This window comes from Sturnira hondurensis, unplaced genomic scaffold (genome assembly GCF_014824575.4).
Source record: "Sturnira hondurensis isolate 20B ecotype Veracruz unplaced genomic scaffold, ASM1482457v3 Scaffold0007406, whole genome shotgun sequence".
Classification (NCBI taxonomy): Eukaryota; Metazoa; Chordata; class Mammalia; order Chiroptera; family Phyllostomidae; genus Sturnira; species Sturnira hondurensis.
In genome coordinates, this window is record NW_028080037.1 from 17,852,850 (window position 1) to 17,870,333 (window position 17,484).

At 47.1% G+C, this 17,484-nt stretch overlaps 1 protein-coding gene across 1 annotated transcript; it reads left to right on the forward strand.

The window, feature by feature from the left end:
• Positions 1–368: 368 nt before the first annotated feature.
• Positions 369–12,328, forward strand: YWHAH (tyrosine 3-monooxygenase/tryptophan 5-monooxygenase activation protein eta). Its single transcript, XM_037052589.1, has 2 exons — positions 369–650; positions 10,852–12,328. The coding sequence occupies exons 1-2, from the start codon at positions 564–566 to the stop codon at positions 11,503–11,505; spliced, it is 741 nt and encodes a 246-aa protein (XP_036908484.1). The 5' UTR covers positions 369–563; the 3' UTR covers positions 11,506–12,328.
• Positions 12,329–17,484: the final 5,156 nt, after the last annotated feature.

Consider the following 17,484-nt stretch of genomic DNA (forward strand, 5'->3'; position numbering starts at 1 on the left):
GGACTCAGAGACGCTTTTCAGGGTGGGGTTGCGCCAAAGCACTGCCCGCTCCGTTGCCATCATCTCACCCTCTCCTGCAACCCCCACCCCGCGTTCTCCTCTACCTCCACCTATGCGGCGGTAAAATGCAGCACTCGAAGGGCGCTTGCGCAGCTCTGGGGCGGGGCCACAGCGGCAGCTATTTATAGTAGGTGACGTCACCTTGAAATAGACCGTTAGGGCCGGCCCGCCCTTCCCCCCTCCCACTCCGGCAGGTCCCCGCCGCTCTGCTCGGCTGCTCCCACTGCGCAGGCGTCCTTCAGTCTTCCCATTCCCGCCCCTACCCCCCGCCCTCCGCCGCGGCTGCGTCTCCTCCCTCGGCGGCGTCTGCGGCGCTAGCCACTGTGCGCGCGGCGAGCTAGCGAGAGGGCGCGAACGGCGGCGCTGTCTGCAGCCTGAGCCTCGGGCCGGCCTGCGAGCCAGTGCGCGTGCGCGGCGGCGGCCTCCTCGGCGACAGGGGAGCAGACGGGCGGGCGAGCGAGCGAGCGGTGCAGAGCGTGAGACGAGGCCGAGCCACGAGCGACATGGGGGACCGGGAGCAGCTGCTGCAGCGGGCGCGGCTGGCCGAGCAGGCAGAGCGCTACGACGACATGGCCTCCGCCATGAAGGCGGTGAGGGCGCCGGGAGCCCGGGCGGCCGGCCGTGGGGCTCGGCGTGGGGAAGGGATGGACGGCCGGGCGGTGTCTCCTGGGCCCGGGGCGACCGGGCTGGGCGCGGCCGCCCGCCCGTAGTCCGTGCTTCCCGCGCCTGCCGGGCGCCCCGCCATTTCCTGCGGCCGGACCCGGGTGGGGTCTCCAGGCAGGGAGCCGCTCGAGGTCGCGCTTGCAGCCTTGCTGGGACGGACGGGTGTCTGTGTCCCCCTTCGGGTGGGCGGGCGAGGGTCGCCGCATCCTAGCTCAGAGCCCTGCGTGGGGGGAGGGGGTGCCAGAGGAAATGTGAGGCAGACACATTCCTCCTTCTAGAGCGTTCTTCTAGACCCGGGGCTCACTCCCCTCTTGTCTTCTTTCTCAATACCCTAACTTGTAATAAAGAATCACCTAGTTAGTGCGCCCTGTCTCTCCTGGCTTTTGCTGCCCCGACCTAAGTCTGTATACTTCTGTCTGTTTTGCTCTGCTCGCCGGAATCTTGCTCGTTCCGTCTTCCCACACCCGGGGTCTGGTTTTGTGTGCGAAGACCCTCATCCTGCAGTCTAGGCGTGGATGTGGGCGGGAGGGCGGCGGGCGTGGGGCCCCACTCTCAGGTTTGATGCTGCGCCCATCTGCCTGGAGATTAAAACGAGGTGTGACTTAAAACTGAGTCGAGCCAGTGTGCCTTTGCATTCCCGAGACCCTCACAGATAGATCTGCAGCCTGATTTCCGGTGAAGTAGTCGGGGGAAGCCACACCCNAGACCCTCATCCTGCAGTCTAGGCGTGGATGTGGGCGGGAGGGCGGCGGGCGTGGGGCCCCACTCTCAGGTTTGATGCTGCGCCCATCTGCCTGGAGATTAAAACGAGGTGTGACTTAAAACCGAGTCGAGCCAGTGTGCCTTTGCATTCCCGAGACCCTCACAGATAGATCTGCAGCCTGATTTCCGGTGAAGTAGTCGGGGGAAGCCACACCCTAGCAAATGCAGTGGATTAGACACCACCTGCGTTTCTGAGAGTTCCGGTTATCCTGTTACTGTCCCTGTGTCTTAACCTTATTTTACATTTTCTCTAAATGCACATTACTTTCTCTCTGCCTCAAGGTCACACAGTGTTGTCAAGCTACAACCGCGGCCACCCACCTACTGTGTTCATCCTGTGTACAACCTCCTGAGACTAGGGAGCATCTGTCTGGGCCTCACCTTAGACTTAAAGATTCTGCAACTTTGGGGGTGGGACCCTGAAATCTTCACTTTACCCAGTTCTCGTGACAAATTTTAATGTGCTTAAATTTGGGAATTATTTTTCTGGGTCATAGCTCCTTTGTCCTTTTCCTTGTGAGGGGATTTCTTGGGGGGGGGGAACTACAAATCCAGAGGTACCATAAAATTTCAGAATCATTTGAAAATATTCTTTTAAGGATTTTGATATTAATATTACATGAAGTATGTTGTTGAGGTCAATATTTGGGGTTATCCAGGTAAGAAACATACTTGAAGAGTTGTATTTCCCATGGTGTCCTTACTACACTTGAACAGGGTGTGTTTGGAAGCTGCCGCCACAGCCCATTTGTTGATTCAGGTTTCAGTGGTGACATATGTGATGTCATGGGTTAGATAGGACCTTTTCATCCAAACAGGGACAGGAGGTTCAGAACTGAAGTCTGTAATTCTGAAGGCCCCCTTTAAGAAAAAAAAATGTGAAGTATATTAATTTCAGAAGTTTTTCAGAAACAGGACTGGCTATGTAAACTCATTTCCTTGAAAGAGGTCCTGTGCTTTAATTTCTTTGTGATAAACACTGCAACAGAAAGTCATAGTTAAGTGAGCCCCTTCTCCCCAGTAATTGGGTGGTACTGGGGTTAGGCAGGGAGAGTTTTCTCTGCATGTTTCAGTGAGGCCCTCGATAACTCTGTGAGTAGTAGGAGCCCTTTGGGGAATGATGGGATGAGGCTTGAAAGAAGGTGAATTGAGGCTAAGGGGAAAGGACTAGAAGGTGTGTTGTGGAGCTGTAGGAAACCTGAGGCAACCTAAAGGGAATGGAGAGATGTAACCAGAATAAGATATAGCTTGGGGAGAGAAAAAATGGGTTTTCAGTTCTTCATATGCAGGTTTGAAAATGCTTTCCTGCAGCTACTGTGCCCAGTTTTTCCTCTGAGGCTGTTAATGGAGCGTTTTGCCAGCTACGGATCCCCCCCATGTGCTGGGAATCTGATGGTCGGGTCTGAAGTGATTGATGGGTTGGGTGAGCCATCCAGCGTCGAAAAGTCCATCCAAGCTTTAATCATGTCATCTCAGAATTGCGATAAACCACTTCCTCAAGGTAACCTCTGTTAAAAAAATGATAGCCTTTTAAAAAATATACCTTTGTGTGTGTGTCATTTAAATTAATGCATCTGTTGGAAAGGACTTGGCAGGGGTTGGTGGGAGACCTTAGTTGGTGTTTGTATGTTAAATTCTTAATATTATGGAGGAGACTCAGTCTTCATTTTAATATCAACACAAGCCTTAGGAAGAGCTTTTGGAAAGAGTGAATTCTAGTAACCCTCTGGGTTTATGTGGGTTTTCTTCAGGGCAGGTAAGTAGACTGCTGTAAGGAGGATGGAGCAGCACACCTGAGTGAAGGCGTGTTCTGATGCCACCACTTTGACCTTGAAACTTACATCTTCGCTTTGGGTCCTCTGCAGTATCAACCTAGTAATGTTGGTAGTATTATCAGTTTGGTATTTAGCCTTTATTTTTCTAATTTGTTTTTTTCCCTTATAATTTAAATGGTACCTAATAATACTGCCTTGTATGATTGGCGTTTTTTGTGCTATACCAGCGTCACCTGGAGGATGGCGTGGGTAAGCTGTAAGAAAAATCACGCGTATTGGGATCACTGGTGCTGTCTCGCTTCCGTTGAGAACAGCAGTTCCCTGCTTTACTCCATAATCTGAAGAGACAAGAAGTGTTTCTGAGGTGAAGCGAAGAAGTGCCTTGACACTCTCCTCATCTCATACCTAGTAGTGTACATAGAGTATAATAACGGGGAAGAAACCCTGAAAGACTGTGGAACCCCAAGCCTTTATCAACACTGACAAATGATGGGCAGAGACGCCTCTGAAGGACTTGAATATCTGCAGAAATCTTAAGTGCAGGAAACAAAGCTGCAGCTTAAGGAAACAGGAGTCAGAGAGGAAGAGGCACTTGGCCCAGTCAGTGCAAAGGGCTCATATGCCAACAGCTGTGAGATTATGGGAAGTGGGTAAATGAGCAGGTGGTTTGTAAAAAGAGCACGACTGAGTAGCCCCGAGTGAGATGTAACCCATGTCTCAGAGTGTAAAAGGAAAGATGATTTTGAGGTATACCAAAATTGTGGTCAGTGTGAAACTGTAAAGCAACGTTGGTACAACAGTCTGAAAGAAATAAATAACACACACTAGTGGGTCCTGTTTCCCACTAACCAGTCACTTGAGATGTAATTATTGCATTGTCATCTATTGTCCGAGGAAGAAGGAAGGCTCTGGAATCTTGCAGTAGTCTGAATTAAAAGGTACCTCAAATGGTGAACGGTTCACAGCTTCGTTGCACTGAAGTGAGAATTGTGGACCCTGACTGGGTTTGAGTTTCCTGAATTATCCCCGGAAGAGCTCCCACAGTCAAGGGGCCCACCACTATATGAAAGAAACCAAAAATGTTTTCTCATTTTTGTCGAATTCTATATTAAGGGAAGGCTGCGGTTTTCCCAGAAACAGGGTTTGACGGGGATACCCCAAATGTATTTTCTGGGTTACAATTTATCAAGGTTGTGAAATCTGTTGTTTGACTTACTAGGCACTCAGTGAACAGTAGCTGTTATTACATGTGTACATTCTCATTTAATCTTTATAACTACTCTGGATGGGTGCTGTTATTAACTCTGCTTTACAAATGAAATTTCGAGTTTAATTTTGTCATGGTCAAATTGTAAAGCCAGGATTTGAACTCTTAAATTTAGAGCTCTTCCTTAAACCACCATGTGATAGTGCCCCGTGTGGCTGAGGGATAATGTTTCCAGCACATGTATTAGCTGTTGCCATCATCGGTGGTGAAATTCCAAGCCTTTTACATGAGTGGGCTTCCTGAACACATAAGTTTATCTGTTAGATGTAAGTTATTGTTTGCCCAGTTTGATTAAAAACAGAATCTTACTAACATAGTTGCAGCACAGGTGCATAAAAGGCAAAATCACACATCTGGATTTTGCTTATTCTCCTGACCAAAGTTTTTTTTTTTTCTTTTTATTAGGATGTTTTTTTAGCTTAAGCAAAATGGTAATGGACTTCAGGTTCCTGCTATGAATTAAGTACAGGACTATGTTAAATTATATTAGGTATTTTAAGAAACTTGGATATTCTTGGCACCTGTTTTGTGTATTCTTTTGCCTTTAAGCTCATAGACCCCTAAAATTTCAGTCTTTAGGTTGGTAAAATTGCTAGTGTCCAAGTTGAGGCCACCTGTTTTCTGCCCCCTGCTGGCTGCCATGGCATTCCCCTCTTTGGTGGAGGTTGGCACTTCCTGTGATCAGAACGTGGTACAGCCTCTGAAGCCTTCGGTCCTGGTGCCTCCAGGGACGGTGGCATGCAGTAATGCCAATCAGATGGGGTTGTATTTAACTCTTGCCAGTGCCTCTGAAAGTGTCCAGTTATGTCCAGAGCAAGACACAGTAGTCTTAAAGATACAGGGGTAGGGTTGTTTTTTGAAAAAGATTGTGTTTATTTGTTTTTAAAGGGAGGGGGAATGAGAGGGAGAGAAAAAATAAATCTGTTGCTGCTTAGCATACCCCCAGCTGGGGACCTGGCCTGCAACCCAGGCATGTGTCCTGACTGGGAATCGAACAGCGGCCTTTTGGTTCACGGGATGATGCTCAGCCCACTGAGCCACACCAGCCAGGGAATGGGGCAGCTGTTTTTAGTTCATACTAATCTTGGAGCGGATATCAATCACCTGAACTCATCTGCGCCGAGCTTGTGGTTGAGCCTCTGGTGGCCTTACAGACCTGCAGCCTGGTCTTGGTGAGGACAGGGTCTGGTCTTTCCAGGCCTGGGCAAGTGGTGACAGTCATTTGCCAGCTTGGGACCAGGCAGAATCCTTTACCCTTCAAGACTCTGACTTGGGAAAGAGTCAACCCAAAAAGCTTTCATCCCTCTAGCTCACTTTAAACAACAACCAAAAACCATGTACAATTCTGCCAAAGAAGCTTAAAGATTTTATGATTATGTTTACTTAGTTGTTCATGAAAACCATTTTATTCTGTTACAAAGTCTAATTATAAGAAGCAAGCTTGTTGCTAGCGTGTGGGTAACTAAAAAATGGGAGGGTAGTGGGCGTGGTGTGGCTATGGAACAACCCTGACTGTGACCTGGCCCTTTAGGGGTGGCATTTTTGTTGGCTCAGTATTACTTTTGAGACTGGATGTTTCCCAGAATAAGAACTTTTTAACTTTTCCCAGATAGTCCTTGTGCTATTTTTGGCAGTGGGTCTATTTTTATTCGCAAACACATAGTTTATTGCCTTGTGAGTTAGTGGGAGGTGGCCCCTAGGGATTTTTGAGTAAGCAGTGGTGTCATAGGAAGATAAATGAATTCATAGTAGACGAGGTTCCTAGTGACTGTTAGTAATGCTGTGTAGTGTTGGAGCGAGCGCCCGAGGGTTGGGGCTTGGTGTATCCTGAGCCTGTGGCAAGGACACCAGGTGAATGGCTGAAAGGGAGTCCAGTCCTTAGAGGAAACAGGGAGGAGGGCATTTATAAGTGGGGGAGGGGGTCTGTCAGTTTAAGGTTTTCCTAAGGCGTGTAAACAGGATTAAATGAGGTGGGGAGATGGGCAGGAAAAGGCGGAGAGGCTCAGAGGCAGGGGAAGCCCCTTACAGAGTTGCCACATGAAGACAGTAGTGCCTTGAGTGGCCGCTTGAGCAGCTGACCTGAGGCAGAAGTGAGAGTGTTGAAACTCAGTCATTAAGAGTGGAAAGAAGTTTGCGAACCATTGTCTAGGTGTCTTTTACCTTGAAAATCCTTTGTATTGCCTTCATGTTCCTAGTTAGAGACCGTTCGGAAACTTACGGTTGTAGAGATGCAGTAAATCATCTCCACAGAATCTCGAGGTGATCACGTTGCTGGTTTTCGGTCTGTGGCTGGGGCTTGTAGTTAGTGCTTTCCTTTCTTTCCCTTAGGCTACATTGCCTCCCAGTGTCTGCTTCTCTTCCTGTAGCACCAGACTTTTTAGACTCCTGATTCCTAGTATTTTCCAAAATACTCCTAGTATTTTGGAATTTGAAGTGTTGGGAACTGGGACTAAAGTTAATGAAGGTTACTTACAATAAAGTATCACCAGTCAAGACTGGCTATGTATCTGTTTTGTTGCTGTGGGCCATGTGATTTCCCTTTGACCTACAATATTCCAATCTGGGAAAAATCCCAGTTTTCTTTAGTTATGTGATCAAGGAATAAAACTATCTTCATTCTATAAATTTGTTAACGGAGTTGTAACTCAGGAATGCTAAAAGTACTATATTTAAATGTACCCAGGGAGGCCTTGGCTGGGGTTCTAAAAACAATGCTCAATGATGCCAGTTAGTCGCCCTCAGCTGATGCTGCTAGTGATTCATTCAGACTGGCAGGCAACCAGGTGATTGTTACATAAACACTCATCCGCCTAGTAAATTATTTTTCCTGTGAGGGTGTTGTTATAAGTATTGCCCAGTAGCCTTTTTTGGCCGTTTATTCCTGATGGAGAAAGGGAATTCCTGAACCCCACCAAATCATTTCATTTACATGAATAGTATCAATCTCATGCCCGAACCATACCTTTTATTATTGCTTAGGAAAAGTGGAGCTGAAGAAGTTCTTGGAGATTGTTTGGGCTGATCTACCTTATTTTATTTTTTTCAGTCATTTTTAAAAAAATCTTCACTTGATCCCCAGCTAGTGTAGCTCAGTGGATTGAGCGAGGGCCTGTGAACCCAAGGGTTGCTGGTTTGATTCCCAGTCAGGGCACATGCCTGGGTTGTGGGCCAGGTCCCCAGTGGGGGGGAGAGGCAACCACACATTGATGTTTCCCTCCCTTCCCTTCTTTCTAGAAATAAATAAAAGTGAAAATATTAACAATGTATTATTCTTTAAAAAAATCTTCATCTGAGGTTATGTTTATTGAATTTTTAGTTTTGTTTTAGAGGTGGGGGGAGAGGCAGAGAGACATTGATATGAGAGAAACATTGAAGGGTTGCTTCCCGTATGCGTCCTGACTGGGGTTTGAACCCATGACATAGATATGTGCCCTCGCTGGGAGTCAAGCCCACAACTCTTTGGTGTATGGGACAACACTCCAACCAGTTGAGCCACCTGGCCAGAGCCACCTTATTTTACTTTTAATGAAAGGTTGTAATGTATTCAAGGTCACACAGCTAGCTCAGGCTAAACTCCAGTTATCTTAGTGGGTTTTTTTTTTAATGTAATGACAGAGCCACTGGTACAACCCCCCTATGTGACTACAAATATGTTTCAGATATGCACTTAGTTTTAATGATGTTCTCTTGGGAATTACCTTTGTGTGTCTTTGCAGCAGTGTAACACAAGCAGCTTTCTTAGTTACAGGCTGAAGTATGTAGTGAGTTTATGGATACATTTGCATTTAGTATTCATTTTAGAAAGATGGGAAGGGGGGGAAGAGGGAGAGAAGCATCGATGTGAGAGAGAAACATCAATTGTTTGCCCCTTGCACATCCCCAACTGGGACTGGCCCACAACCCAGGCATGTCCCCTGACCGGGAATCGAACTGGGGACCCTTTGGTTCCAGGGATGATGCCCAACCCACTGAACAACACCAGTCAGGACTGTATTTGCGTTTTAATGGCAGGTGGTCTCAGATTTGCTTACTATGAGGTCTAAGGGGCTCTCCAAGTTCTGTTCTTGCTCATGTTTTGTTTTATTGACTGTAGCCCTAGCAAAGTTATTCTGGAGGATTCAAGCATTCTGAGACTTGTCAGAGTATTGGAGATAGGATTTTGATTTATAAGGGTTTCTCCCTTAAAAGATCAAATGATCAAACAAATAATCTGCAAAGACACTTGACATTTCCGATAAGCAAATGAGTGTTTATAGGCACTCACTAGAGAAGAAAACACTATAGTGGGGTTACAGGTCTTCCTCTGGATCTGAGGGGAGCAGGGGTTGTGGAGTAGTAGAGAGGAGATTGGCAGGTCAGAGGTGCGAGAGACCACGCAGTCTGTGTGAGGCAGATCCGGACACCTGGCTCCCGGGCAGCCAGCCTGGGGAGGCGGCAGGGGGCGGCTGGTAGGCAAAGAGCACACTGAAGAAAGAAGAGGGGTGGGATTGATAGAGTAGATGGAGGAGGAGAGAATCCCTGGCTAAAGATCTGTGGCAAAAGAACAGGGTACTGGGGATGGGGAAATGGATACATGAGAAAGGGGAGCTGGCAGATTTAGTTTGCTGGGGCTTTGTTAGGGAGGTGGGGGGTGGTAGACGATTTCTTCACTTTCTGAGAACTTGGCACAAGTTTCCTGATTTAGTACAAAATGATTACACTTACATGTTCTTGAACTAAGTTTTCAAATACCGTATCAACATTTTTGTTTTTAAAATTTGATTCTCCACTGCTCATCTTCTCAGTCCATGTTAAGCTGTCTGTTCTTACATGCTGTTAATAACTTTCTCCAGTGAACTTGACTTTTTCCCTCTCCTGGAGGAGTTTCTAGCCTTATTCAGTTTGATTTATAGTAGTCCTCTTTTTTGCTGAGTGTTGATGGTTTCCCCAGTGCTTCTCTCTATCAGTAGGTCACGTAATTAAGGAATCTCCTTACTGTATAGAAGATATGGGCCAATTTAGCAAGTTAGTGGCTTTGCTGGGGCCCAGACCAAGGTTTTCTGATTCCAAGTCTGTATTAGTTTCCTAGGGTTGCTCTAGGAAGTTGGGTGGCTTAAAACAACAGCAATTTGTTTTATCACAGTTTGGAAGGTTAGAAGTCCAACATCAAGGCGTTGGCAGTGCAGTGCTCCCCCTGAAGGCTTCAGGGAAGGGTCCGCCCCTGCCTCTGTACTAGCTTCTGGTGGCTTCTGGTAATCCTTGGTGTTCTTCGGCTTGTAGACACATCACTCTATTCTTTGCCTCTGCCTCCACCTCCATCATCACAAGGTGTTCTCCCTGTGTTTGTGTCCACAAACCTCCTTTTCCTTATAAGGACACCAGTCAATGGATGTGGGATCCACCCTAGTGCAGTATGACTTCATCTTAACTGATTACATCTGCAAAGGCCCTATTTCCAAATAAGGTCTTGTAAGCAGGTGCTAGGGGTGAACAACAACAAAGTCCAGTGTCCTTTCTACCAGTGACATAGCTGGAGGTGGCGTCCTGGAGCACTAAGTGATGGAAGTTGCAGTTTGTGGCATTTAACATTTCCATTAAAATAAGTGGTGTTTTCATCCTTGGTGGCCCTTCTGTCCGGGTTTCCTGTCAGGTCAGAGTGAAGCTTGCTGCTGAGTAGCTCTCCTTCCTCTCAGCAGAGGCTGGGACACCACTGTTGCTAATGTCTCTGTTCTGCCTTAGAGGAGGGTTCGGTGTCCCACTGGGATTCCACATGTAACCACCCAGACTGAAACTCTGGCCACTAGATTCGTGAGGAGTTTGACCTCATCTGCAAAGCTCCTATCTGTTAGTAAGTATTTGAGGGAGGTTTCATTGATTCTTCCAGAATACAAGCTGAAAGTAGAATCTGGAACAGACTTCGGGTCTCTAGATTTTCGAATGTTTGACAGAGGACTCACATGGTCATATAGTTGAGACTATCTTTTGCAGAATAGCTGAACCTTTGGGGGGTTTTCACCCACCATTATGTGCCATCATCTCACAGCCTTTCCATGATTACCTTTCTTCCCACTGTACCTTTGCCAAGGTGAAGGCATCATCTTAACAGGGCCTGAGTTACTAATTTTTCGAAGCCCTTATCTTTTAATAGTTTGAGCTTCAAGTGTTTATTTCTTCGGCTAGACTACAATCTTCCCTTCAGATATTACCCGTGTCTAATTGTGTTTTCTCTGGAGTGTCTTGCCTATAATGTTGTTTATGAGAAGGGATGTTGATTAGGTTAAAGGGAAGATTCCTTTCCAGATTTTTCAGACTTGGATCTCAGTGTTTATCTTTGGCATTTTACAGGTGACCGAGCTCAATGAACCTCTCTCCAATGAAGATCGAAACCTCCTGTCTGTGGCCTACAAGAATGTGGTTGGTGCCAGGCGATCTTCCTGGAGGGTCATCAGCAGCATTGAGCAGAAGACCATGGCTGATGGAAATGAAAAGAAGTTGGAGAAAGTTAAAGCTTACCGGGAGAAGATTGAGAAGGAGCTGGAAACAGTGTGCAATGATGTCCTCGCTCTGCTTGACAAGTTTCTCATCAAGAACTGCAATGATTTCCAGTATGAGAGCAAGGTATTTTACCTGAAAATGAAAGGCGATTACTATCGTTACTTGGCAGAGGTAGCTTCCGGAGAGAAGAAAAACAGTGTGGTCGAAGCTTCTGAGGCAGCCTACAAGGAAGCCTTTGAAATCAGCAAAGAGCACATGCAACCAACGCACCCCATCCGGCTCGGCCTGGCCCTCAACTTCTCCGTGTTCTACTACGAGATCCAGAATGCCCCGGAGCAGGCCTGCCTCTTAGCCAAGCAAGCCTTCGATGATGCCATAGCTGAGCTGGACACACTAAACGAAGATTCCTATAAAGACTCCACGCTCATCATGCAGTTGCTGCGAGACAACCTCACCCTCTGGACGAGCGACCAGCAGGATGAAGAAGCAGGCGAAGGCAACTGAAGAGCCTTAGGATCCCCGGCCCTTCCTTCACCCCCCACCCCCATCATCACCGATTCTTCCTTGCCACAGTCACTAAATATCTAGTGCTACACCTCTCTGTATTGGCAGCACAGCTACTCAGTTCTGCTCCCCTGCTCCCTGGGAAGCGGTTTCAGATAAGTCTTCATGGGCGTTGCTGGACTGATGGTTGCTTGGAGCCCACAGGGGCCTTCTTTGTCCATTAGAATTGTCCAGACAAGTGTGTTCGGAATGAGGCATTTTACTATGTCTGTTGATAGTTGTGAAATCCAGGCGAAAGCAATGGGGAAGTTTAGAAAGGAGAATTAGCCAAAACAGGCTGTAATGATACTTAACTGATCCATTTAAAATGAGCTAATAGTGTTTTGTTAATAAGCAGTACATCTTGTGCATGCGAAAATGAATTCACCCCTCCCACCTCTTTCTTCAGCTAATGGAAAACTGTTAAGGGAAGCTGATACAAAGAGAACACGTGCTCCTTTCCGTCAGCTTTACAATAAACTGTTAATGTGAGGTTTCCGTAGCGCCTTGTTTTTTGCCTCTTTAAGTTATGATGTGCACAGACCTTCTTTTCAATGCAGTGCATCTAAAGTTTTGATACCTGGTAACTTTTTTTTGGCGATTGTTTAAGAATCATGGGTTTATTATTATTTTTTGTAACTCTGGCTATTGTCCTTGTGTATCCTGACAGCGCTGTGTGTCAGCCCCTGTCGATCCAGATGGGTAATTATCGAAATGCCAGACTTCTAAATTAAATGTTTTGGAATTCAATGGGTAAATAAATGCTGCTTTGGGGATATCTCTAGGTGTATGGTCTTCATTTCCCCTCCTCAGGGAGCTGTGTCACAGGTCACCATTTTGAATTCTGTTTCAGTCTCTCCAATGTTGAAGCATTTTAAATTTTCATACAGTAAAGTTTTCTTGCTCTCTGATCTCATTACACAGTTTGTAGTATGTGCTTAAGACTCATGCATTTTACTTAGTTTTCTGTGAACCCAGCCAGCATAGTCGCACTTATCCTGATAACGGGAGCCGAGCAGACCAAAATGCTGTCTTCCGAGTACGGCACCTCAGTGAAAGGTCATGTCTGTGTTTAACTCGGGAAGGGAGGAGGAGGGTGATCGCTCCACCCTCGTGGAAGCTGGTTGATATGGTAGATGCCGAGCTTATGCATATCCTCAGATTTTCTTACTACTCTTTTCACATTGTAATAAAATGTTAATTAGGGACAAAACTGGATCCCTGAAATAGTCTTGGCTATTATTAAAGCTTTGAGTATTTAAAATAGAAAAGCAAACCTCTGAGTTTATAAGGAAAAAGTTTAAAAGGAGCGAGCTGACCCCTTACGTGGGCTCCCCTTTTCACTACATCCCAAGGCGGGTACACCCTGGGGCTTGGCACCCCCAGCTGTCCTCTGTCAGGCAGTGTCTCCAGCCTCACAAGTGTTAGCACCTTCAGTGTGGTGCCCAGGACCGAATGTGCTTTTCAAGTGGATTGGTTCCATTACACAAATGTCTTGAATACCTTACTCTTTGACTAAAGCTTGATACTAGACTGGTGAAAATGTCCATGACCCAATTTCTGTCCTTGAGCTTCCATTGTGGACGAGCACAACTTCGAAGTGTGGGCGTTTAACCTCTTCGTTCTAAATCAGGAACGACCCACGTGTTAATAAATAGTCCTTAAGAAGCCTGTTTGAAGTTGGCCTAATTGCTATCTAGAATGGTTACTGAGTTTTACTTCAATTGGGTCAGGTATTGTAAAGCTACAAGCCTTATGTGGCCAGGACACTTGTCTCTGATAATCATGTAGACATTAACATTGTCCTTACATTTGAAGTGTTCTTCAGAGGAAAGGCTTTAGGAAAAACACATTTTCATCTCACAGCTGTCTTGTAAAAGGTTTTGTCCCCACCCTTGGGAAAAGCTGAGGGGCAAAGTTTGGGAGCCTCTGGAATTCACACAGCTGGAAAGTCAACAGCTTCCGCTCCACTCAGAACCCTCCCTGCTGTCCGGGGCTCCAGCCGTGCCTTGCTGCCTACGCTCCAGGCAGCCTCAACAAGCCACACAACCTTGGAGGCTCGGGGTCCCTCATTTTTAAATGTAGGATTTGGAATATAAGTTTTAATTCAACTCGAAGTACTCATTGTGTGTAAGGCATCCTCTGGGGTCTGAGAATAGGGTGTGGGGAAGTACGGACACACCATTACACTTAGCCCCGTAGGTTATACATGGGGTTCTTGGAGAAGTCCTAACAGGGAGCTATGAAATTGATGTGGCATAAACCTGGAAGGCTTCTCTGCTGTGTGATCTCCAAAGTTTGCTTCTAGAGCTGCACACTCACGTTTTAAAACTGGTCAAGATAAGTGTGTGAAGTAAGATGGAGTCATCTCAGTGTTGCTGCAAGGGAAAGGGGAGTCCAGGGGAGTGAGATGGCCTTTCCCAGAGTCACTGCAAAGTCGGCGACAGAACCTGGACCAGCATTTAGAGCTAAACCTCTGTTCATGGTTCTTTTACTGCCACGCTCTTGGGATTGAGATGGGGGGGACGAAAGGAAGCGGGTGTGAGTGTCCTACTCGGTGCTTTTAAGATTTTCACTTAAAAGCCTCTCTTTCCAAATATATTTGGAAAGGGATGCTTACATTTATTGGTGCTATTGCTTCAGTTTCTAAGTAACTCTTCAAACCCTGCTCAAAATCCATTTGCTTGGGTTGGAGGAAAGGGTAGGATTCTTGAAAATGGAGCTATTGTTGGGTTGGTTCTTGGCTGTCTTAAATCAGTTGGGATGGAGGAGCCAGGATGCCCTTGGCTCTGTAACATAAAGTAGGCTTGATTCCAACCTTGACTCCACACTCTCCCACATAGCCTTACAGAATGCCTGCCATTCAGAGACTGAGAGGGTCTTCAGTTTTCAGGAGACCCTCCAACTATAAGGCAAAGGCAAACACTGATTCACAGCTGGGAGGGACCTAACAGACCCTCCAGTCATTAAGCTGATGAAAGCAAATACCCACAATGTTCTGGGCACTTCAGGTGCATGGCCTGAATCTTCACAGCGACTCTGAAAGGTAGACATGATCATCATAACAGGTGACCCCAGGAATCAGATGGTGTGAGGTGCATAGCAGCAAGAGGAAACGCTGAGATCAAAACGGGCTGTCCCACTTCAAAGCTCTCTCCAGCACACCATCTGTTTTTTGATCCCCACCTGGAGAAAAGCAGTTCTAGGAAAGTTGGAACAATAGCTAGCCCCTTTGGTCTCTATCCTCTCTTCTCTATTCTATTTGGATAGAATATCCTATCCAAATCAAATTCTTTCAAGACCCAATGAAATGCTATCTCTTAGGAGACCTCTGATCTGGCTGGAAGCCTCCTGCCTGGTGACTTGGGGTCAATCTTTGCGTTATTCTAAGTCACTGTGCACATCTCTCCCCTGACCCATGGGTCCCTATGGTGCCTGGCAAAACAAAGTTGAGAGAGCTAAAGAAGGAAGGAATCCACTGTCAAGTTTACAACTCCCATGCCATTCTGGAGGGCAGGGACTCGACAAAGAAGGGAAGGTGAAATAATGTTTGCCCATTGCCTTCTGTAGGTAACTTAGCCATCATTACAACAAATGGGGCTTTACATATAGCCTAAAACTCAAAACAGGCAATTTATGAAGAAGGTCGTAGCTCCAACTGAGAGGCTCAGAGAGGAAAAGTGACTCATGCAGTCGGTCACACAGCTGGGAAATGACAGATCCCGTCTCTGTGCAGGTCTCCAAGGCCCTTGTTCTTGTCATGAGCGTGTTGCCCTCACACAGAGGCTGGAAGCCTGACATTCCAGGTCTTTCTTGACTAGTCCTCTTCCTTCCTCACCAACCAGACTTCTCTCAGTCGCCTCCTTCACATTTGCCTCTTCTGCCCCACTCCCGCCAGCAGGCATGTCCAGGACAGGGATCCCAGTGCTTTTCTTCCCTCCAAGAGGAGGTACCAGCAGGTGCTCTGGCTACAGCTACGGTATGACTCAAGAGGCGGACACAAACCCCACCAGTTGAGATGTCTCCCTAGCTGGGCCCAACTTGTTCAGTCTGCTCTCTGACTTTGGTTCAAGCCATTACTCTTTCCTCTGGAATGGCTTTCTTTCTTGGTCTACTCAAGTCCTGTCAGTGAAACCCTACCTTCTTGCTAGCTACTGTGAGCCCCTTGCTGGGTCCCTGTACTGTGGGTCTGTACCACACAATGTCATTCACCACTTCCTCCTCACTCATTCAACAAACACCACAGGGTAGACACTGGGCAGGGTGTTAGGGCCACCTTGGCGAGTTACTTGTCCTCCTGGGGCTAACGCTCTGGTTGGGGAGCTACAATGAAAATGTAAAATAAAAAAGTGACCATGATAATGTTGCTTAGGTTCTTCTTGAGGGCCTGGCTCACAGCTTACAAAAAGAATGTGTTAAATTCATGAATGATTGGTTTGAGGGAGGGCAGAGTTTTTAAAAACTGAAATGACCAAAAGGAACCCTTTATAGTCCCACCCAAGCCTACTACCGACGAGTCTACTACCTCACCACCCAAACTGAGGATCATGAGGCCTCAGGATGTCACCTGAAGGTGTGATCTTGGGCAAGTTCTGGCCTCTCAGCAACCTCTAAAAAGGAGGCCATTTCTTTTTTTTTTTTTAAGATTTTATTTATTTATCTTTAGAGGAAGGGAAGGAGAGAGGGAGAGAAATATCAATGTATGGTTGCCTCTGGTGTGTCCCCTGTTGGGAACTGGCCTGCAACCTAGGCATGTGCCCTGAGTGGGAATCGAACCGCGATCGTCTGGTTCGCAGGTCCCTGCTCAATCCACTGAGCTACACCAGCCAGGGCAGGAGGCCATTTCTTTTTGTGGTCTCTGGCGCCTTCCCATTTCTGAGATTCTGTGATTCTCTGTTATTTTCAACTGCTGTGGGACAGTCCTCATCCTCTCCCCAGCCTTTTTTTCCTGCACGGCCCCCCTTTTCCTTCCGCCCTTCACATCTGTCCCTTCTGCATCCGCCCTCCACCCTCTTCACTTTCCTGGCCACCCCCTAGTTCCACTGAGATGGTTACCATGACAACCATCTCCTGGAAGTGACATCACTGATCTCCTAGGCAACTGTTTCCAGGGCAGTGACATCATTTGGTCACCATGGCAACCCTCCAGGAAGACAGTTCTGTAGTGAAATGGGCAAACTGAATTCTTTTGTATTTCTGAGGAATGGGGGCAATGCATGGAGAATATTAAAAATATCTCAGGAGCAAAAAGAAAAATCTCTGGGCTTATAGGCGGAATGTGAGAAACCAGCATGGGGCTGGGGAAGAGCAGAAATTCTCAGGTGAACCCCCTGACCTTTTCAATAAATAGGCTGACCAAGTAATATATCACCAAACTGGGACACTTGAGAGTGAACCAGGGCGCCATTATTATTATGCCAGAATGAAAACTGGGCCTCCCCAAGTAAACCAGGGCATGTGGGCCCCGCCCACAGTCAGGAAGGTGACTTGCCTCCCTCATCTCAATACGTGTTGATTCAGCTCTCCCTGTGTGTGGGCACCAGGACACCACAGCAAGCAAAACCAGCCCTGGTCTCTGTCCTAAGGGAGCTGGCAGTCGGGTGGGGTGGGGCCGAGGGCAATCCTGCAGTCACCCAAAGAATGATGCAGTACAGACTCAGCGCAGTGCTTGGAAGGGAAGACACAAAATGCCAGGGATGTGTTTAACAGAAGTACCAGAAGCAGCTTGCGCAGGAGAAGAAGTTACTACAGGGGGTGGGGTGGAGTGGAGAAGAAGTCTCTTTTGGCAGAGGGAACAGCAAGTGCTAAGGCAGTGTGCAGAGTAACAGGAGCTGAAATGAGGCCAAGGAGAGAGCAGGAGGGAGCCAGGTATGAAATGAGAGTGGAGAGGGTGGCAGGGACCAGGCCTCACAGGCCTCGGAGGCCCAGGCATTGGGAAGC

What these genes read in the sequence shown, in the direction of transcription:
- YWHAH (XM_037052589.1), top strand. Translation starts at nt 564, where the DNA reads ATGGGGGACCGGGAGCAGCTGCTGCAGCGGGCGCGGCTGGCCGAGCAG. An exon ending in TGGCCTCCGCCATGAAGGCG is followed by an intron (nt 651 to 10,851) that starts GTGAGGGCGCCG and finishes GGCATTTTACAG; the next exon opens with GTGACCGAGCTCAATGAACC.